This window comes from Euprymna scolopes, chromosome 19, assembly GCF_053919585.1.
Source record: "Euprymna scolopes isolate OS-2025 chromosome 19, ASM5391958v1, whole genome shotgun sequence".
Taxonomy (NCBI): Eukaryota; Metazoa; Mollusca; class Cephalopoda; order Sepiida; family Sepiolidae; genus Euprymna; species Euprymna scolopes.
The window spans coordinates 117,127,040-117,149,439 of NC_136500.1; the positions used below are offsets into that span (position 1 = coordinate 117,127,040).

The 22,400-nt window shown below is 36.5% G+C and overlaps 1 protein-coding gene across 5 annotated transcripts in view; it reads right to left on the minus strand.

Moving 5' to 3' along the window:
- Positions 1–22,400, minus strand: part of LOC145239899 (protein AMN1 homolog) — a 48,900-nt gene that overhangs the window by 13,321 nt on the left and 13,179 nt on the right. For 2 of the 5 annotated variants that reach the window (XM_080103524.1, XM_080103522.1), the window contains 2 exons: positions 10,324–10,456; positions 6,242–6,383 (listed from right to left, as the gene is read on the minus strand). In XM_080103524.1, coding sequence (XP_079959650.1) covers positions 6,242–6,383; positions 10,324–10,443 — 262 coding nt within the window. In that variant the 5' untranslated portion in view covers positions 10,444–10,456. Of the gene's footprint in view, positions 1–6,241; positions 6,384–10,323; positions 10,457–11,456; positions 16,053–19,597; positions 19,743–19,980; positions 20,081–22,400 lie in introns of those variants that run through there. The other 3 variants (XM_080103523.1, XM_080103520.1, XM_080103521.1) reach the window with 3 other exon arrangements.

Below are 22,400 nucleotides of genomic sequence, written 5' to 3' on the forward strand. Positions count from 1 at the left end.
TTCTGCCCTAAATTTTTGGGAATAGTAGTTTATTATCCTCTTTTTTTTTTTTGCAGACTCCTCATGGATTTATTTCTTCTCTCCTTTTTCTTCTTTTTCCCCCTCTCCTTTTGTTTGTATAGAATTTATTTCATTTACGTAATTCCTTTCATTTTTTTAAATTTTATTTCAGATTTTTTTTTACTTAGTTAATAAAGCAACTGCAACACAATACGTTGTCTGTGTGGAATTCAAGTTTATTCTGTTTGTTTAATATGCACTTTCCGAAGTCTGACTGCTGAAACTACTCTAGATACTGCAAGCAAGATTTCCGAAGAATAAATTCAGAGAAGCAGAGTTGAAAGCAATTGATGATAATAATAATAATAAAAATAATAAAGAAAAGTCCTGTCAAATCCCAACTGACCACAGGGTGAATGTCAAAGAAAAGGAAAAACGGAGCAAATACACAGAGATAGCCAGAGAGCAGAAAGGAATATGAAAAGAAATGAAAAAAAAAACAGGATAATACCTATAATAGTAGGAACACTAGGAACAATTCTGGAAAGCTTTGAAAAAAAGAATAGGAGAAATTGGAATCAGAGGAATGGCTGGAAAGATACAAGAAATAACAATAATGAAAACAGCTGAAATATTAAAGAAAATCCTTGAATATGGAAACTAACACACATGAGCCACATGAGCGGGCCAGACAAACTGCTTCAGAGGCAAAACATGAAGTGCTACATGGAACCAAGAACATTAAAGCTGCATACCTTTAAGTTCTCTATCCCCTCCTATTGCCCCATCACCACCCCTCCCCCAAAAGAGGGGTATTAAATAGCTGAGAAGGGTCAAGGAGGATGGAAAGACCAAGGAGAGAGCACTGAACAGACCTCCACTGGACAAGTGCGAAGAAAACTGGGATCTTGGGGAAATTTATTGCCACTCAAATTCCAGTCGAGACTAATGGCCGTTGCCAGTGACAAATCAATGGTAAGTGGATGCTGTGATAACGCAAATTCATAGCAAAAGAGGTGGAGAGTACTGGAAATCTAGGGAGACTTGTTGTGACTTAGCTTCCAGGGAACATCACAGGTTGTTTTCAAAGGAGAGATTTTTGTGACCTGTGAGCCAATAATAAATATTATTGAATTAATATTATTGGGTGAAATTAAGCAGAGAGGCAGTGAATGTGGGAATCAGTGGCAAACGGTTTAGTGTATCTTTTTCAAGGAAGTGTCCTACCATACTCCAGGGTGTCAATTTGTTGGGGGTGTTAAAGTGGTTCAGGTTTTATATTTGGGATAAGAATACATTTCTGATGCTTGGATCGACTGTGAAACTGCAGTATATATTGGCAACAAATGGTACAACTCATTGGTTAGTGCATAACTATTACAAGCAAATAAAGTTGGATAGAAAATCTTATGTTAAGGCTCTACATTGCGAGTGAAACAGGCGAGTGATTTTTCAAAATGGTGATCAGAAATAATGAAATGCTTATCTTTTGGCGATTGTGTTTTTTTTTTTCACTGACAATCTTCCAAAGCTCACTATTGAGTGAAAATATCTTTTCAACTTTTTTTTTTATATAAAACGAACAAATTTAAATTATTTAAACAATAAAAGTTTAATAGAACAACTCCTTTTTTTAACAAAAGCTGTTTAAAAAAACCTCTGAAGAAATTAGAATGTTTATACCTTCAAGTATCAACATAAAATTTGTTGTATATTTAGAATTACACTTATTAAAAAAATATGAAAAAATCTTTCTGATGTACATACTCGTCACAGAATGAAGAGGTCCTATTCCAAAAATCATGTGGGTTTGGATAGTAACGTTCCTATTTGGCTAGTAAAGGAAAATATTTAGTTGTCAAAGGTCAACTAAAGATAAATTTGTCATTTAGCCTTGTATATGAACCTTACAGAACGAATATTTAATATAATTAGAACTTTCTTAAAACTAAAAGAAAAATGCAGAGCATCATTGATGGTCATACATGGAAACAACACATCAATATTGGTGTGCCCTCATCCACCCCTGTAGTTGGTACTTGAACCTATATTATTCCTGACCTCCATAAACAATATGCCTGATGCAATCACAACAGAGATGGGTGCATTCGCTGCTGAGACTACACTATTCCGAGCATGAAGACAAATCAAACGATATACAAGCAAGGCAAGTAATTGCTGAATCCTTGGAAAATATGTAATAATGGGAGTCAAAAAATGGATGATTACATTTAACGCCACCATGATAAAGTTACTTTTCTTTAATCGCTACAAGAAGTCTTTCCAACTATCGTCATCCATATCCTTGCTCCATCAGTGCTACCAGATGAGATTCACTGAAGATAGGGACTGCCAGATGAGATTCACTGAAGATAGGGACTACCAGATGAGATTCACTGAAGATAGGGGCTACCAGATGAGATTCACTGAAGATAGGGGCTACCAGATGAGATTCACTGAAGATAGGGGCTACCAGATGAGATTCACTGAAGATAGGGGCTACCAGATGAGATTCACTGAAGATAGAGGCTACCAGATGAGATTCACTGAAGATAGGGGCTACCAGATGAGATTCACTGAAGATAGGGGCTACCAGATGAGATTCACTGAAGATAGGGGCTACCAGATGAGATTCACTGAAGATAGGGGCTACCAGATGAGATTCACTGAAGATAGGGGCTAACAGATGAGATTCACTGAAGATAGGGGCTACCAGATGAGATTCACTGAAGATAGGGGCTACCAGATGAGATTCACTGAAGATAGGGGCTACCAGATGAGATTCACTGAAGATAGGGGCTACCAGATGAGATTCACTGAAGATAGGGGCTACCAGATGAGATTCACTGAAGATAGAGGCTACCAGATGAGATTCACTGAAGATAGGGGCTACCAGATGAGATTCACTGAAGATAGGGGCTACCAGATGAGATTCACTGAAGATAGGGGCTACCAGATGAGATTCACTGAAGATAGGGACTACCAGATGAGATTCACTGAAGATAGGGGCTACCAGATGAGATTCACTGAAGATAGGGGCTACCAGATGAGATTCACTGAAGATAGAGGCTACCAGATGAGATTCACTGAAGATAGGGGCTACCAGATGAGATTCACTGAAGATAGGGGCTACCAGATGAGATTCACTGAAGATAGGGGCTACCAGATGAGATTCACTGAAGATAGGGGCTACCAGATGAGATTCACCGAAGATAGAGGCTACCAGATGAGATTCACTGAAGATAGGGGCTACCAGATGAGATTCACTGAAGATAGGGGCTACCAGATGAGATTCACTGAAGATAGGGGCTACCAGATGAGATTCACTGAAGATAGGGGCTACCAGATGAGATTCACTGAAGATAGGGCCTACCAGATGAGATTCACTGAAGATAGGGGCTACCAGATGAGATTCACTGAAGATAGGGACTGCCAGATGAGATTCACTGAAGATAGGGACTACCAGATGAGATTCACTGAAGATAGGGACTGCCAGATGAGATTCACTGAAGATAGGGACTACCAGATGAGATTCACTGAAGATAGGGACTACCAGGTGAGATTAACTGAAGATAGGGGCTACCAGATGAGATCCACTGAAGATAGGGGCAACCAGATGAGATTCCCTTGAAGATAGGGGCTACCAGATAAGATTCACTGAGGATAGGGGCTTCCTAACCTAAAATGCACCAAACATTGAAGCTATTTTTCCTTTCCCTTTGCAAAACTCAATCATGTTGTGCAATAAAAATAAAAACGAAAATTTCCCTCCACAAAAAACATCCAAACCAAACACCATGAATAAGTATTTGAAGATATAAAGAACTTGAAGCATAAAAACTTTTCCAAAATTACTGGATTTGGCATTAAATAATCTGAAAAGCATTGATATGCCCTAAAACAAAATAACCAAACAAAACCAATTGTCATAGCCGATAGCACCCTTTCTCAGAATCCAATGTTTAATCTCCTCGGCTTGACATTCTCAAGCAGCATTAAATGGAATAGGTACAAAGAAGATGCTGCCAAGTCTGCCGCAAAGAAGGTAAGAAAACTTCTCACAGTTGCTAGTATCTAATATCTCTATTAAGCTACTATTAACCTATACATGGAATATTGTTACCACACCTGGACTGGTAAACCACCAGCCTCTTCCTCTTGGACAGAGTGCAAAAAATGTTTACCAAGTTCCAGCCTTTGTCATATCACTGCAGTGTTGTATCCCTGTGCTTTTTTTTTTTTACAAGTACTCCAATGGAATGTGCACTAGTAAATTATTGCCTACATTTGTAGCCCCTCAATTATTGCCTACACTTGTACCCCCTCCAATTATTGCCTACACTTGTACCCCCCTCAATTATTGCCTACACTTGTACCCCCTCAATTATTGCCTACACTTGTACCCCCTCAATTATTGCCTACACTTGTACCCCCTCAATTATTGCCTACACTTGTACCCCCTCAATTATTGCCTACACTTGTACCCCCCTCAATCATTGAGTACACTTGTACCCACCTCAATTATTGCCTACACTTGTACCCCCCTCAATTATTTCCTACACTTGTACCCCCTCAATTATTGCCTACACTTGTACCCCCCTCAATTATTGCTTACACTTGTAACCCCTCAATTATTGCCTACACTTGCACCCACCTCAATTATTGCCTACACTTGTACCCCCTCAATTATTGCCTACACTTGTACCCCCTCGATTATTGCCTACATTTGTAGCCCATCAATTATTGCCTACACTTGTACCCCCTCGATTATTGCCTACATTTGTAGCCCATCAATTATTGCCTACACTTGTACCCCCCTCAATTATTGCCTACACTTGTACCCCCCTCAATTATTGCCTACACTTGTACCCCCCTCAATTATTGCCTACACTTGTACCCCCCTCAATTATTGCCTACACTTGTACCCCCCTCAATTATTGCCTACACTTGTACCCCCTCAATTATTGCCTACACTTGTACCCCCTCAATTATTGCCTACACTTGTAACCCCTCAACATAAATACCCACCCAACTAACAGCAACATAACATCCTACACATTCTTAGATGCTGGAACATTTTCTACTCAAATAGCTTCTTTCCTCAAAAGTTCACTTCATGGCAAATGAGCTACAATGTATTTCATTAACGAAATTTGTAAAGTTAAATGTGCATTTAACCTGATGAATTTGGGGATTAAACACATCTTTGTGTAGCTCATTTTTCACAAGTATATTTCCATATTTCTTTTATTTTTCGTCTTGTTGTTTCATGTTTGGAGTTAGATGTTTCGTGAATGCCTTTTAAGCTTTTCTGTACATTACCATTCTGTTTATGTTTCCTGCCAGGAACAGATCTTCATCAAATGCTCCTTTCCAGGCTTAAAGTGGCCTACCATGTGACTTTAAGCCATCGGCATCAATGTGGGTCACATTATGCAGTATTTTGGATGGTTGACATGCCCCTACTAGTTGAGATTTTGTTGTACGTCATAATTTCTTATGGAGACATGTACAGTCAGACGACACAATTTTTTTCATCTGAAGCAGGATTGGTTGTTTTTATGTTTTATTATTGGCTACATTTCACAACCACACATTGTAGGACACGTAAGGATGAGATGTTTGCATTTCATAAAATTGTCAACAGCTGTTTGAAGACTCTTAACATGGGGAAGATAAGTTGTGTCAATTCATCCACTGAAATCAATTATCTTGCCTAGGTAGGTGAATTGATCGACTCTTTCGACACCTGCAAAAATTTCTCTTTCCATAGAGAGTCGGATTTTGACAGGTGTTTCAAATTAATTTAGACTTTACTACACTTGACACCAGCAGGTTGGAACAGTTTTTGTGATATCACTTGTCACGTTTCTGAATTTTGGGGATGAGGATTGATAATTCAGATTATTTGGGTTACTGTCCTGATTTCAGTGTTATTTAAAATATATGTTAGAGAAGATGTGATCAAAGTCCAGATCAAATTTTAATATCTGTTCTGTTGTTAATCAGAGTAGGAGATTAACTTCTAGATCATGTTAATTTATTTTTATCCCAATCCAGAGTTCCTATTTTTAGGGCACTGAATTTTGCATTTGACTCCCCTGTCCCTGCCCCCTGCAAACATACATTAAAACCTAATCCTTTATAACTTTGCTCTCACAGGAAGGTAAGTACATGGAGAGTGAAGTCATTTCTACGATATCTATCATAAAAAAAAATTCCTTTCGCTTGTTTTACTTACTTTCTGATGAAAAACGCATTTCTTGATTGTGCGAATTGAGGTTTAGTTTCTTAACTCGTGGACATTGACCGAGATGTAAAATTCCTTCTTGTGTGACACAGGATGTTGAGAGATCAAGCTGTTTTATATTTTTGTGAAGAGCCTAAAAAGGGAGATAATTCAAAGTGACAGCTTGAACAAGAATTTCCAAAGATCAAAAAAAAAATATATATATATATATATAACTACTTCATTTACTCACATAAATTTAATATACGAAAGTATAGATTTATGCGTAAACTTTAAGTATTTACTTCAAAAGTGCTCAATACATAGGTAGAGCTAGTTAGTAATTCATAAAATATATATGGCGATTAAGCTACACTGAATATTCTGCGTTTCATCCACTATAGGATTCGTCAGGCTTATGCGCATAAGCCTGACGAATCCTATAGTGGATGAAACGCAGAATATTCAGTGTAGCTTAATTGCCATATATATTTTATAAATTACTATATATATATATATATATATATATATATATATATATATATATATAAATTAAACAGTAGATATATGTATGCATGTCTGTGTGTGTAAATATTTAACTGCTAAACTTTTAAACTACAGGTCACACAACACTGAAATTAACAGGAAATAGTAATCAAAGATGGTTTATAATGATTAAAACCTGTTTGGATGGATGAATGAATAATGTATACAGAAATCTGTAAGTTTCTTTTTTTTACAAAGGAATCATTACTTAACAAGGCAAGGAGGCCACTTGAGGATAAAGGTTAATGAGTTAAAGGTTATATGGAAGTCAATAGGAAAATATCGTAGTAATCGTTAGTAGTGGAAATTTGGTAAATTGGATGACTTAAGGGAAACAGTTCATCAAGAACTTGTTCATGTTGAACTTGAACTGCCACGTTGAAATGCAAAATGTTCATTTCAAACTTGCCAACGTTTCTATTAGTTTGCACGCATGCATAAACTAATCATAGCTAAAAATGTTTTAGTTTTATAACTTTCTTATCTGTCAGGTTAAATTAAATGGTAGGGAGCGTGGATGGAGCATTAATGAGAGGGCGTGGCTGGAGTATTAATGAGGGAGCGTGGATGGAGCATTAATGAGAGGGCGTGGCTGGAGCATTAATGAGAGGGCGTGGCTGGAACATTAATGAGGGAGCGTGTCTGGAGCATTAATGAGGGAGCGTGGCTGGAGCATTAATGAGAGGGCGTGGCTGGAGCATTAATGAGAGGGCGTGGCTGGAGCATTAATGAGAGAGCGTGGCTGGAGCATTAATGAGAGAGCGTGGCTGGAACATTAATGAGGGCGCGTGGCTGGAGCATTAATGAGGGAGCGTGGCTGGAGCATTAATGAGAGGGTGTGTCTGGAACATTAATGAGGTAGCGTGGCTGGAGCATTAATGAGGGAGCGTGGCTGAACATTAATGAGAGGGCGTGGCTGGAGCATTAATGAGAGGGCGTGGCTGGAGCATTAATGAGGGAGCGTGGCTAGAGCACCAAAATATTTTGGTTCCAATTCTAGCTGATGGCATCCAAGTCATTTGTTTTTTAAACTTTTGAAATCAGTACTATATATAAATTAAACTGCAGTAGCCATGCTACAAGTAGCAGCAGAGATTTTATATTCAGTTAAAAATTGTCACTGTAATAAAAAATATGAAACTTGTGTGAATTAAACTATATTTAATTGTATTTTATGAAAGGCAAGTTTGACACCCCCCTCCAATACTAGTAAATGAATAAAAACATTCTTAGATTCAATCGTTCAGTTTGCATATTTAGCAATGAAAATGCTGTTTTCAAACTTAAATGTGACAGATCGATGGATTCAAGCATAACAATAAGTTCTTTTTTAAAGAAGCTTGGGTACATCTTAAAAAAGAATTTTTTTTTTTAAAGTTTAACAAGTTTTAAACCTTTTGAAGTTCATTTTATTTGGATTATTCAGACTACTAATCTCATCTTGAGTGTTATTTTCATAAGGTTTCAGTTGATGTAACTTCCAACTTTATCAGGTGTATCTTGTTGAACTCTTGAATCTTCCTATCTAATTCAAGAATCTAATTTTGCATGGAACTCTTTATTCAATCCATGGAGGTTGCAATTATTTGTTAAAATTTTTTTTCAGCCCCATTTTTCATTATTAACTATAATATACTTTTGCCAAAATTTTAATTTGAATCCTTCATTACAAATAAAAAGTTTATCTCCTATATATAATAATTTGATTGCAGAAATTCCCATCTAGACCAAATTACGGTAGATTTGCAATAACAGATGCCACATATAAATTTATTATGTCTAAACTTTTACCCACTATTTTATGTAACTTTTGAACGCTGTTACAGGCACGTTTATTCGTTATAATAAAATCCTATCTTGCTTCCTATGAGCGCCATCAACACGATTTCCAAGATCTATAGACGAAGTAGTTTGTATTTGCCCCTCTACCTGAAAAGTCCTCCCACTCTCCCAATAAGGACCGGGTAAATATATAACCATTATAACTATATTGACCTGACGCTCTTACGAACTGGATTAAACACTCAGACACCTACAACTACTATTGCACTTCACTATTTGAAAATAATGATTTCTCCCCAATAGCATTCCGCCTATTCTCATTGGCTGAGACCATGAAATTCTATTATTCTGGATTGTACACAAACATACAAAAAAAGGAACACTGCAGCCCTTATATATATGGCTGATCAATCGCCATACATTGTTTTACATCATTTATACTTTACTACCGTCACTTTTCCTTTTTTTTAACAGACTGATTTTTATAAAAATTAACCATAAAATTTACTTACAAGTTACACATGCCCTTACGTATTATTTGGATTAACATTATTTACACATTCTTACATTAAAAAAATAAGCCACAACTTTCTTTATATCATATATACAGTTTTGGCGTCTCAAATTAACCAATGCTGACATGAACTAATCTCTTTTAAAATCATTTATACTTTACTATCGTTGCTTTTCCCTTATTTTACAGACTGATGTTTACAAAAATTAATTTACTTAAAAGTTACATATGCCATTACGCATTATTTGGATTAACATTATTTACTAATTAACGTTCTACTAAATTTGACACATACTTTGTGAGCATCACCGAGAAAAATATTGCAACAATACAGAGATTCTATTGAAGACATAATTCAGAATGATTTGTGAACGAATCATCTTCAACAAGTCTGGGAATTAAATGACTCAAGAAGTTAGAAATACATTCTCATTGAATTTAATTGATCAACTTAATAATTAAGTTTTGCTCGGATAAAAAAAATGCAGAGGTGGAAGACTGAAGGAAAGTGAGATGACTCAAGAAAATTTGGATGCAAGCCATTAACAAAGATCTTCAACAATGGAATTTGAATAGAATCAATCCTCAAGACTGCTTGAAAACGTTGAAAGCCTTACTAAGAGAAATAATACAATAAAGTAGATGACTCTAATGCCTCAGATTAATGGGGATTGTGAAGAGCTATATAATCATAAAGTCTTTGGAAGGAAATGATCATGAAAGTAGAAATTAATTGGAGAAGGAAGGAGTAAGGGTTGGACTAACCTCCTGATCAGCTGCATATTTTGTTTCTAATGGTTGCAAGACATGGAAGAGCCAATTCAAAACTTTGAAGAACATTAGGGCAGAACATAAAAACGAAGAGTGATTGAAGAAAAAAGATCAGCTGGCCATAAAATTTGCTAACCCTAACCCAATACTTTTTGCTCATCAGATTGGAAAAATAAGCAGATCAAATCCAAGAGAGCAAAAAAATCTGATGATATTTGCAATTAATTGAACAAATTATTTTTTTTAACATGAGTCAGGAACATTATTTGTCCAACTATAAATTTCCAGAAATTTAATTTGATAATAAAATTGTGTTTCAAAACAAAAATTTACTATTTTTTGTTTTCACTTTGCAATAACATTGTTTTATTTAACCTGAACTTTGGAAACAGAAAAAGAAAATCATCTCATATTCATCTTAACATTGATAGCAAATCTAATAAAACCACATTGCAGAAGATAAAAAGAAAAACTGTTTCACATTTTTCAAGTTTTGGTCAGTCAGTAAGCCTCTCAGTGCCATGTAATGGAGACACTTTTCCCGGAGGTCAGCAGGAATACTCTGGAGGCAAGAGCCATCTGGACTCAAATTTTCAATCATCTGCTGTTTGCATCTAAAAAACAAACAAACAAAAGAAAACTTTAAAATAATAAAAATAAATAGGAACAATCATTTCATTTTTTTTTTTTAATACATACACTTTTTTAGTTCTACTAGTGAAGGGCACCCAGCGTTACCTGGTCATAAAATATGCTTAAATATATTTTAATTCATACAGATTTTGTATTTATTATTACAGAGCAAATTCTCTATCGAATATTATATTGTATTAAATATATAGTACTGATTTCAAAAGTTGTAAAAAAAAAAAAAATGACTAGTGGCATCATCTAGAATCAAAACCAAAATATTTAGTGCACCAGCCATGTTCCTTACTATTTGAGCTATTGACAGGTAGATAAGAAGGATTTAAAATTAAAACCACTTTAAGCTAGGAATGAATTTATGCATGCACAAAAGTAATAGAAATTGTATTATTTTCTCACTAGATAGTGTGTCTGCTGTAATGAGATTTTTCCCAACGGTATGCATAGCTGAATCTCATTAGGTGCATACAAAAACGCTGTATTCTTGGGGTCAGTTCATCAAGGCGTTTAGTTTTTAATAATGCTAATAATGGCTTCTGATCTGTTTCAATTATGTGCGCGCTTGCACGTATAAAAAAAAAAAAAATCAATGTTTTTATTTATTTTTCTTTTTTTTTTATTTATAGTAAATCTATTTACAAAATTTCAAAAAACCTATCAGTACACAAATTACGTATGGGGGTGATGGTTGTACATGTTTTGTTTTTTCAAGAAAACTTTTTTTTCCTACGACTGTTCAGTGTCGTCGGAAGAATTTTCTCAAGATGAGGATATTTCCTTAGGAATCTTTTACTTCGGTCGACTTGTTGAGTACTTGTGCATAATTTGAACCAGACGTACTCGTAACTCAACGTCCGATTGTAACGAACGCTGCTAAAAATGGAAAATGAAGGAAATATGCAGGCACAATAATTTGAACAGAAGAAATAAACAAAACAAAAAATAAACCAAGAAACACCGACCTACCGTAACAAGTTTTTTTTTTGTCATAAAATTTTTTTCTGTAATTTTTTTTTTTGTCCAACGAAAAAGTTCCAAATAAAGCAGATAAGCAGTTTTTTTGTTTGTTTTTTAAGTTTTTGTGTAACAATTAATGAAACTTTTTTTTTTCAAGAAAAAGATTAATAAAATGTTGTTTTTTTTTCGGTAATGGTGGTTCTTAATATTGGAAAGTTGTGCAGGGGTATCTATTCAGAAAGCCGTTCTTAGCATGATGAGGTTGGAGAGGGGTGTATTCCGAAAGCCATTCTTAAGATTGGGGGGGGGGGGTTATTCCAAAAGCCGTTCTTAACATGGGGAGGTTGGGGGGGTTATTCCAAAAGCCGTTCTTAACATGGGGAGGTTGGGAGGGTTATTCCGAAAGCCGTTCTTAACATGGAGAGGTTGGGGGTGTATTGCATGCGTGTGCGTCTCCACCCGGCGTTGCTCGGAACATGACGTCAACCGCAGAGTTTCGTCGATTATAAAAGTACAACGCTGCTTAAAAAAAAAAAAATATGAAGAAAACATAATAATTTTAACATCCATTCTTCTCAGATCTTCTTTTGCCGATAGGAAACGCAGTTTTTTAGGGGGGGGGTTCAGCGATTAATTTTTTTCTTGAAATTATGAAACTGCTTGTTCCGGCATCATCAAATATTTTTTTTCAAACTGAAAATATTCATTTTTTTGTTTAGTTCTATGAAAAGGGCTGTTACAATTGTGTGCTGTTTAATGAATTTTATTTCCTTCCAATTTTTGTTTCGAAAAGTTCGTCTGCTACTTTGCAGTGCATTGATTGACTGATTGACATCTTACATTACATTACAATCAAACCCGAGCGCATGACGTCATGTTCCGAGCAAAGCCGATTGGACGCTGAGTTACGCCTGGTTCAACATTTTTTTATTTTTTTTTATTACATTTTCACCCCAAACAAGGCACATTGCCACTTTGTTGTAGGGGGCTACTATCAGAGACATAAGCATCAGGGGTACTGTTAGGGAGTTGGGCAGCAAGATGTCGGTTCACGTTGCATTTGAACTTCTGCATGTCAGTACAGTCGGGGAAGCAAGGACCTGGAAGGGAATTCCAAAGTTTAGCTGTTCTGGAGAAGAAACTATTGGAGTAGAAGGCTCTCTTGCATCTAGGGATCTCTACTGTGAAGTGGTGGGATTTAGCTGCTTGTCAGGTTTGTTAGGTGTATTTACGTCGGGGGGGGCACAAGTGCTTGCAGTTCATCAGAGCATTCACTGTTAAAGTACTTGTAGGATGCAACATTTCGTCGATGTGACAGAGGCTGAAGTTTAGATGACAGTTCAGGACCTATCAGATTGGCAACTCTCTTTTGAATCTTGTCTAGGAGCGAGAGACTAGTGGCAGATGCACCAGCCCAAATATGACAACAATACTCCATACATGGGGGAATGGTGGCCTTATAGAGGTATAGGATACTTTCAGGAGTTAATAGCTTTTTAGCATGGTAGAGAGAACCCACCTTCTTCACAGCGGTCCTGGCAATGTTCTCAATGTAATTGTTTCAACTCATGTTTCCTGTAAACGTTAGGCCGAGGAGTTTAAAAGATGTACTTTCAGATAAAGAGTCTTTGGCCATTGCTATTGGTGGTAGGGAAGGTTTCTTGTAATTATTGAAGGAAACAAGTTTAGTCTTGGCAACATTGAAGGTGAACATCCATTTATGTCTCCATTCCACTATGAATCGGAGGTCTTCCTCTAGTGTTTCTGCCATTTCTTTAGATATGTGTTCATTTGTTTTCCTGTTGTGTCTGTTATAGAGCGTGGTGTCATCAGCATATATACCCATCTCACAGATAATTTTGTCAGGGAGGTCATTTATGAATATTAGGAATAACAGAGGTCCAAGGATAGACCCCTGAGGCACTCCCGCATTTATATCATATTGTTTAGATGTACGACCGTCAAGGACAACCTGGATTTTTCTCTTATCTAAGAAGGATCTAATTATGTTATGTATTCTTCCAGTGATGCCGTATGATCTGATTTTCTTGAGAAGACCCTCATGCCATACCCTGGCAAAAGTCTTAGATATATCTAGAGCTACCGCTCTGCCCTCCCCCGCTTTGTCCAGTGACTGGTATATACGTTCTGAGATTACAGTTAGGATATCTGCTGTGGAACAGGCTTGCCTAAATTCATATTGTTGGTCAGTCAGAAGTTTAGCATCTGTAAGGTGATGGACTAGAGCTTGGTTAATTATGGTCTCAAATATTTTGGCGAAAAGTGGAGGAGACTAATGAGGCGATAATTTACTGGGTCAGTTCTTTCGCCAGTATTCTTGAAAACTGGCACTATAGAAGCAGTTTTCCAGCAGGCAGGAAAGCATGATTCATTAAGGCATTTGTTGTAAAGTTTGGAGAGAACTGGAGCTACTTCAGTGGCGCACTTTTTTAAATAGCACAGTCAGGATGAGATCAGGTCCACATGCTTTTGCAGTGTCAAGCTTTCTTATGATAGCATGTACCTGAGCACCGGTGATTTTCAGATCATCTAGTGTGGCGTCTGTCTGCAAAGGAAAGTCAGGGAGGGGGTGGTTAGCAGAGTCCAGTGTGGAGTTGGAGGTAAACCGTCTGGCAAGCATGTTAGCCTTCTCAGTTGCTGAGCAAACAACCTCATGATTGTTGGATAGTGGGGGAATTGTTGATTGCCCATTATTTACTACACTGTTGTAGATTTTCCAGAAGTCTCGGGTTCCTAATTTCTGTGCTTCGGTGTGTTTTTGGGTGGTTTCAGTAAATTCTCTCTTAGCTGTCACTATTTATTTTTTACAGCTATTTCTTGCTTCTATGTACTTCTGTCTGTTTGAACTGGACTTATGTCAGTTAAATTTGTGGTACGCATACTGCCTTTGCACTATGGTAGCTGCACAAGTTGAAGTGAACCATTGGGGAGAGTGGGGTTTGCTATAGAATTTGCGTGTGGGAACATGTGCTTCAATTGCTGCTTTTAACCATTCAGTGGTCTCATTTGCGCAATGTTCAGCAGGAAGTGAAAAGATATTTTGCCATGGAGCCTCCCTGATGAGGTCCCTGATGGCTTCTCAGTTAGCCTTTTTATAATATCTTGTTGATTTGAGCAGTAGCTCTTCAGTTTTGGCTCTAGAGTTTAGGGCGGTTTCAACCATTACCACTGCATGATCGGCGTTCCCAAGAGGGCTGTGGGCATTCGTTACACAGTCATCGGGAACTGTGGTCAGAAACAGATCTAGAAGTGATGCATGTTGTTCTTACTGGTCTGGAAAATGGGTTGGAAACGTAATCATCTGTGATAGGGAATGAGATATAGAGAAGTTACGTGTTGTGGTACCAGCTGTGTCTGTGTAAGTAGAAAATCCAAGCCAGTTGCTGTGATGGACATTGAAGTTATCAAATAATGCACTTGTGCACTAGTGTCGAGGGAAAGTGCTGTATCTATGCTGTCAGAGATTTTGTTTATTAGGTTACAATCCTGGGTTGAGGGAGAGCGGTAGAGAAAATGAAAGTAGCTAATGTTATGTTGCATGTTAAGTCTAAAGCACATAAAGGCTTGATCGTCCGGTTCTAGTTTAGTTTCTCTAGTCAAGTGGAGGGTGTTTCGAATGTAGACTCCAAGCCCATGCATATGTCTGTCAGAGTCCTTACGGCAGAGTGGGAGGTATCCGGCCATGTTAAAGTAGTTAGAGGGGATGGAGGAGTGTAGGTTAGTCTCACTTAGTGTTAAGATATCCGGGGTGTTTGTTAGGAGAAATGCTTCAACATCATTTAAATTAGCCCATGGATGTTCGTAAATATGTGTCTCAAGGGAGAAGGCAGGTTGTTTTTGTTTGAGTTTTGGCCTGGTTTTAGCGTAATTTTTTAATGTACTGTCATTTTTATTTTTAAGAGTTTCAGTTTAGGTAAGGGGTGCTGAGCAAGTGGCCATGCAGAATACAAGACATGCAACACAGGCAGATCATCAGCAACCCTTTTCTTAAAGAGGGGAGATGGGGGTAATAGGAAATGGAAGGAAACTCCCCAAGAAACTGGTAGCTTTCGGAAATGTGATTTATGAAAGAGACAAAAAGAATCGTTTTCGCATTTTTGTCTCCACAACTAAATATGTACCCAGGAGGAGCTCCCGGTTGGTCCAACATTCTTGCTGGTCTTGCTGATTTGATTCCTTCCCACATCCTCTCGACGTGGTTCGTTTGTTGCCTTCGTCACGGGGTCTACAAAATGCGCACTTTCACTGCCAGGTAGTTGGTTGGTGGAATCCTTGGCAGGATTGGAATTTAGGTGGCGATTAACCTCGAACCCAAAACAACCCAAACCAAAAGCGAAAGGGACACAAATGTTGAGTCACCAGTTTGTATCCTTGGAAACAGTGACCATTTTTGGTCCTAATGCAGAGAGTGATCCGCGCTATTTTTTAAATCGTATTTCCACGTTTAATTAAAGTTTTATATGTTTTTTTTTATTCAATTGTAAGGTTAAAGTACAGAATAGGTACAAAACACCCTCTACTCCCCATGTTAAGAATGGCTTTAAATAATAACATTATTATTTCAGCACAGATCAATAAGTGCATGAGTACCCCATTTCTATTTACATTGTAAACATATAGAAATAGAACTTTCTATAATTTAAAAAAATTTAAATAATACGAACAGAATTGTTCTGGTACTTTTGCAGAATTGTTTTGCAACTATTCTGTACTTTCACCTAACAATTTAATTTTTTTTACAAAATCCATTTTTTTCTTTTTTTTTTTTTTACAAAAACAATTGAAAAATTGATATGCATGTAGAGTTAATTTTTATAATGTTAATGAAAAATTGATATGCGTGCCGAGTTAATTTTAATATAAATGGTCGATTAATTAATCACGTCGTCAATTATTCGACTTATATAATTAATCACGTGATTTCACCTAACAATTTACTAAAACAAAATATCACTTCAATTGAATTTTAAAAAATATTGCGGTAAAATGGTACAATAAGTGCATTAATATGAAAAAATCTAATTATTAAAAAAACTTATTTAAAAAAAAATTCCGTGTCTAACCAATTTAATAAAAAAAGTCGAATAATTGACCACGTGATTAATTAATCGACCATTTATATCAAAATTAACCCTACATACGTCTCAATTTTTCAGTTTCTCTTTTTCAACTGTTTTTGTAAAAAAAATTAAAATGTTAGGTGAAAGTACAGAATAGTTGCAAAACAATTCTGCAAAAGTACCAGAACAATTCTGTTCATATTATTTAATTTTTTTTTAATTATAAAAATTTCTATCTGTTTACAATGTAAATAAAAATGGTCAATGTTTCCAGGGATACAAACCGCTTTTAGTTTGGGTTCGAGCTCCTCCTACTTTGTTTATAGGCCCTTCCAACAGTCGGATATACGGAACTTGTACAGTTTAATAAAGACATAAAAAAATGAAAATATCGAAAAAAAAATTATATTGTACGTATCCGTTTTGACATGAAGATCTCCAAGAAAAAAAAAAATTTCACTTAAGTTGATCGAATAGTTTTTTTTTTTTTTTTTTTTTTTTACAGCGGAAAAAAACACGTTTTTAGGAGAGCACATTGAAGGTAGATATCTTGGATTTGTTTTAAATTTTTGTTTGAATTTTAGAAACGACACAGGAGAAAACTCCATGTAAAGCGCCGACACTCCCTCCCCATCTTTAATAATAGGTTTTCTTCCTAAAAATCGAACCTTTTGCTCGGTATCATAGCAAATTGTTTTTTCGCTGTAAAATAAAAACTACTTGATGAAATTAAGTGAAATTTTTTTTCGGAGAACTTCAGTCCATAACAGATACGTACAATTTAAACTTTTTCAATATTTTCATTTTTTAATGTCTTGACTAAACTGTACAAGTACCGGATATATGACTGTAATCTTCAGCAGAATATATTTGTTTAGTATTGAAAGGAAGGTTTCGGCATTGCGATTTGGTACGCTCACCAAAAAACCCTCCTTGTCGGTGATGTAAATAAAAATTAAAAAGTTGGTTTAGTGTTTCAACATTTGAACAACGCTCAGCTAAAATGATGATTGCCAGCCTCGCCCGATCCATGCTTGATGGGAATTTCCGAGAATCTGGGTCGGATTATGCTTTTTTATTAAATTGTTAGGTAGAAGTACAGAATAGTTACAAAACAGTGTTTTGTCAAAACACCACTCCTCATGTTAAGAATGACTTTTAAAATAATAACGTTATTATTTCAGCCCAGTAACATAAGTGCATAATCGTCAATTTGTAGTTTACGCGACCTTTAAAGCTCATTTTCGCCAATAAGTTGCTTGGAACTAATCTCGAAAGCAAACTCGCTTTAAGTATGCCCTGTATTTAAGTACAGACCAATAAGTTTCCTGTGTGTCATGAGTAAGGTGTTGGAATCCATATTAAATAAAGAAGTGTAGCAGAAACAAATGGGACTTTTTCTTCCTCGAATCAATGCCTCTCCCCTGTGCTATTCAGCCACATCTTGACCAGTCAGGGGTACGGCACATTGATACTTCCTATCCCCAAAGGAAATCGGCCAGCATCCGGTTTGAAGAAGAACAACTCATTCTTACGCAGAGAGACACCAAGCGGAACGGACCTTCTTTTCTTCTCTCTCTTTCTCTCCACCTCGGTGTTATCTTTACAGTATCAACGATTCCACTGGAATAACTACCACGATAATACCAGGTGCCGGAGTCCAGTTTTCTACAAGGAAAATACCCCATTCTCCTCAATAAACCCTTTCTGTGTTACATTTTATGAAGTTGATGCGTTCGTCATTTCAGAAGCTTGTATCGAATTATTTATTTTATTAGGCTGTGCCTTAAAAGCATTCTAACCCCTAAAGAAGTAGTCAACCACCTCAACAGAAACAACCTTCTTAGTGACATGCAATATGGTTTTTGCTCTGTAAGATCTACAGCAGATGTGCTAACGGTTATATCACATAGGATTAGTGAATCTCTTGACAAAGGTTTACTTTCCAGGGCAATTGCTCTTGACATATCAAAGGCCTTCGATAAGGTATCGCATAAGGGCCTACTTCACAAGATTTCCAGCTACGGTATTACTGGAAATGTTTTCTCAATCATTAAATCATTTCTCTCTGATAGGTTCATAAGAGTAGTGGTTGATGGGCAGAAATCAGAGGCCCACAATATTAATGCTGGAGTCCCCCAGGGGTCCATCCTGGGCCCAACTCTCTTCCTGATCTACATCAATGATCTCCCAAAACACATACTTAAATCATTCGTTGACATCTATACTGATGACACAACCATCTATGGCAACACGAGACACACCTGTCTGGCTGAAACTACTGTCAATAATTTTCCCCACTCTTTATCTATACCTACATCCAAACATAGATTCCATGAGCAAAGCTTCTTTCTTAGAATTGCACGCCAGTGGAACTCTCTGCCGCTTACCTGTTTCCCACCTGACTACAACTTGGACGTCTTCAAGTCCAACATAAACAAACTCCTGACAAACCACCCCCTTAAGTAAGACACTATTAAAACCCCCAATACTAATGATTACTACAATACTCTCATTGATTACTGTACACGCAATAACCCTTATCCCTGAGTGGCCTTTGGGCCTTGATAAGTGGTGACCCCCATGTAAAAAAAAAGAAAAAAATGTAATTAAGGTGAATAAAATAGGAATTAAATTAGCCTATTACATCTACAGGATAACAATTAAAGATTACAGTGTAGTATCTGTTCTGATGCTGCAGTGAGTGCACTTTGTCTTTTCTGTTCTCGGTCAGTGGAGACTGGAGAGTGATCTTTCATGACTGAGACAATTTTTATTTTTATCCAGAGTGCCCCTTTTTGGGGAGCTGGATTTTCCCCACATTAAAAACCGATCTTATGCCTAATTCTGCCCTCGTTGGATGGCAAGTAAATAGGAACAATTATAAATTTGTTTCAATCAAAACATTGCGTTGCGAGGAAGAAAGCGATTATGGCAACCGGTGTCGCATGATAATAAACAACCTCTGAAAAAAAAAAAAAATGCAACTTTAGTCAAATAAAAAATATATATATAATCGTATTCAAACAAAATATATCATTTAAAGATGAAAAAAGTGCATTTACGTACAAATCGACGAGAGACGGTACAAAAAAACGCATCCCTTTTTTCGCGTTGGCCATTTACGATCGGAGAAAAGGAAAGAAAAAAACAGTCACGTTAAATAAAACAGGACTTTCTTTTCAAGGGAGAGAAACAGTGTTGCCAACTGAGATTTTTGAAAACCCGCTAGATTGAGGATATAAAATCTCCAGAAAATCGCTAGATCTTTTACTTTTCGTAACTGAGATTTTTGAAAACCCGCTAGATTGAGGACATAAAATCTCCAGAAAATCGCTAGATTTTTTACTTTTCGTAACTGAAATTTTCAAAACCCGCTAGATTAACACATAAAAAAAAAATCTCCAAAAAAACAAACAAAATAAAAGAAACACTATATTTTAACTTTGTACCTTATATATAAATTTAGTCGTTATGCAGAGTACGGAGCGTGCTTTTTTTAGAAATTAAGGTACTTGTGCATTTAACGAACCAGACGTAACTCAGCATTTGCTCGGCTTTGTCCGGCGCATGACGTCAACAACCGGATAAAACCGAGCGTTGACGATAAAATAAAAACAACGCTACAACAATGACTACAAAAACCTTCTTGGCCTTCGGGACAAGATCAAAGTGTAGTATCTGTTCTTCAGATGCTGCACTTCTATTTCTTGTTCTCTTTCGGTGGAGGAGAAATCCTTCACGACTGAGACAATTTTTATTTTTGTACCTTTTCTCCACGTTAAAAAACGACCCTGGTGTCTAACTGTCCTGTGGGGAGGCATAGTAAATAGGTACAACAAAATAACTGTACAATGAAATTGTAAAATGTAGAAACATAAAAATTAAATAAGTAAAAAAAGGAAGCAAAAACCTACCGTTCATTTGTTTTTTTTATTATTATTGTTTGAAATTGTTTTCTGTTTTCAAAATACATATAAAACAAGTTTGTTTTTTTTTTGTTAAATAATAGGAAACTGTTTTTTGTCTGAACTTTGTTTTTTTTTTTTCAATTTTTAACCTAAAAAAACATTGTCTATGTCTTAAACACGTAAAAGTTACTTTTTTTTTTTTTTTTTGCAACTCTTTATGTCAAATAAATGAAAAAAGCCTAAAAAAGGGCAATAAAAATTATTGGGGGGGGGGGCAAGAAACTTTTTTTTTGCCAGAAACAAGGATTTTTTTTTTTTTAATTTATTAGTGGAAGGAGGGTTTCGGCGTTCCTATTTGGTACAGTGACCAAGAAACCCTCCTATTCGGCGGGGTCGTATCCACCGAAGACCCAGACCACCAGTCACCACCGGTGTCAGAAGTCTGCCGACGTTGTGTTTTCTGCGGTTAAAAACGGACTCGTCGATTTCTACTGTATGGCCTGGGCCTCCAATCTGCCGGGGATTCCTAAGAAAATAGTCCCTGCATATATCACGCAGGAAAATTTTCCAATCCACGATTGTGTGGCGAGAACGTAACCCACATTCGCGATGGAGATTTTTTGTAGATGCCATCTCGAACGCCCATAAGTATATTATTTTTATTACGCATTTGCGATGGTTAGTCGGGATTTTGAGAAGAAGGTCCCAATCCTAATGGAGGTCCATCGACGACATGTACTTCTACACCTCCAACAGTAACCGTCGGAAAGGCTTGTTCTCTTTGCAAGTACACAATCCTGGCCAAAAGTTTAGTGCAGCCTCTGGGGTCTGGAGCTGGTCCGCAAGGTTTATAATATTCATTATTATTTTGTGAGTTATCTTTAAAACAAAATTTTTTTTAACTCTCTTCAAATAAGCGTTTGTTGTGGCACTCTTCCAATTGATAGCGAAATTCTCGTCTGCTTAATCGGCAACGCTCGGTTATGTCCGGCTGTTGACGTCATGCGCCGGACAAAGCCGAGCAAATACTGAGTTACGTCTGGTTCGTTAAATGCACAAGTACCGAAATGGTACTTCTTGCTGCCCAACTTCCTACACAACTGATGCTTATGTCCCTGATAGTAGTAGCCCCCTACAACAAAGTGCCAAGGTGCCTTGTTTGGGGTGAAAATGCAATAATAAAAAAAAAAATAAAATAAAAAATAAATAAATAAAATAAAAAGTCGAGTTAGCATTTCAACATTTGAACAACGCTCGGGCTCGGCTGACACCGATGATTGCCGGTCTCACCCAATCTATGCTTAACAGGAACTCACGAGAATTCGGTTCAAAGTATGCAAGAGTACCTTAAATTGTTAGGTAAAAGTTCAGAATAGTTAACAAAAAAGCCCATCCTCCCACGTTAAAAATAGATTTATAAATAATAACGTTATTATTTAAGTGCAATCAGTATTCTGCATAAGTATCATACACTTACTCCTCTCTCTCTCACACACACACACAATAAATTATAAGTTTCACATTATATTCCGGTGCTCCTACACTTTATTGCCGAAATTGGAGACGCCATTTTATTTCACGCACCTGCTGTGCAAATGTAAGGGAGATACAATTATTTTAAACTATGGCCGAAGCATGACATAAATAACAAAAAAATTAAATGTCCGGAAAGAACTATGGAAAAAAGTGAATAAATTACTGAAAACGGGGAATGAAAAAAAAAAAAAACAGTTGCTGTATAAAAATTTATAATTGTAAAAACATTTATTGAAAAGTTTCCGTGAGAAAATATAATTTTAATATAATATTGTAATGAAAGCAACATTGGATTTTTATAAAATAGTTTGTTTGTTTGTTTGTTTGTTTTTTCGAACAAATAAATAATTTTTAAACATGTTATTGATTAATTTTTTTTTTACATGGGGGTCACCACTTATCAAGGCCCGAAGGCCACTCATGGA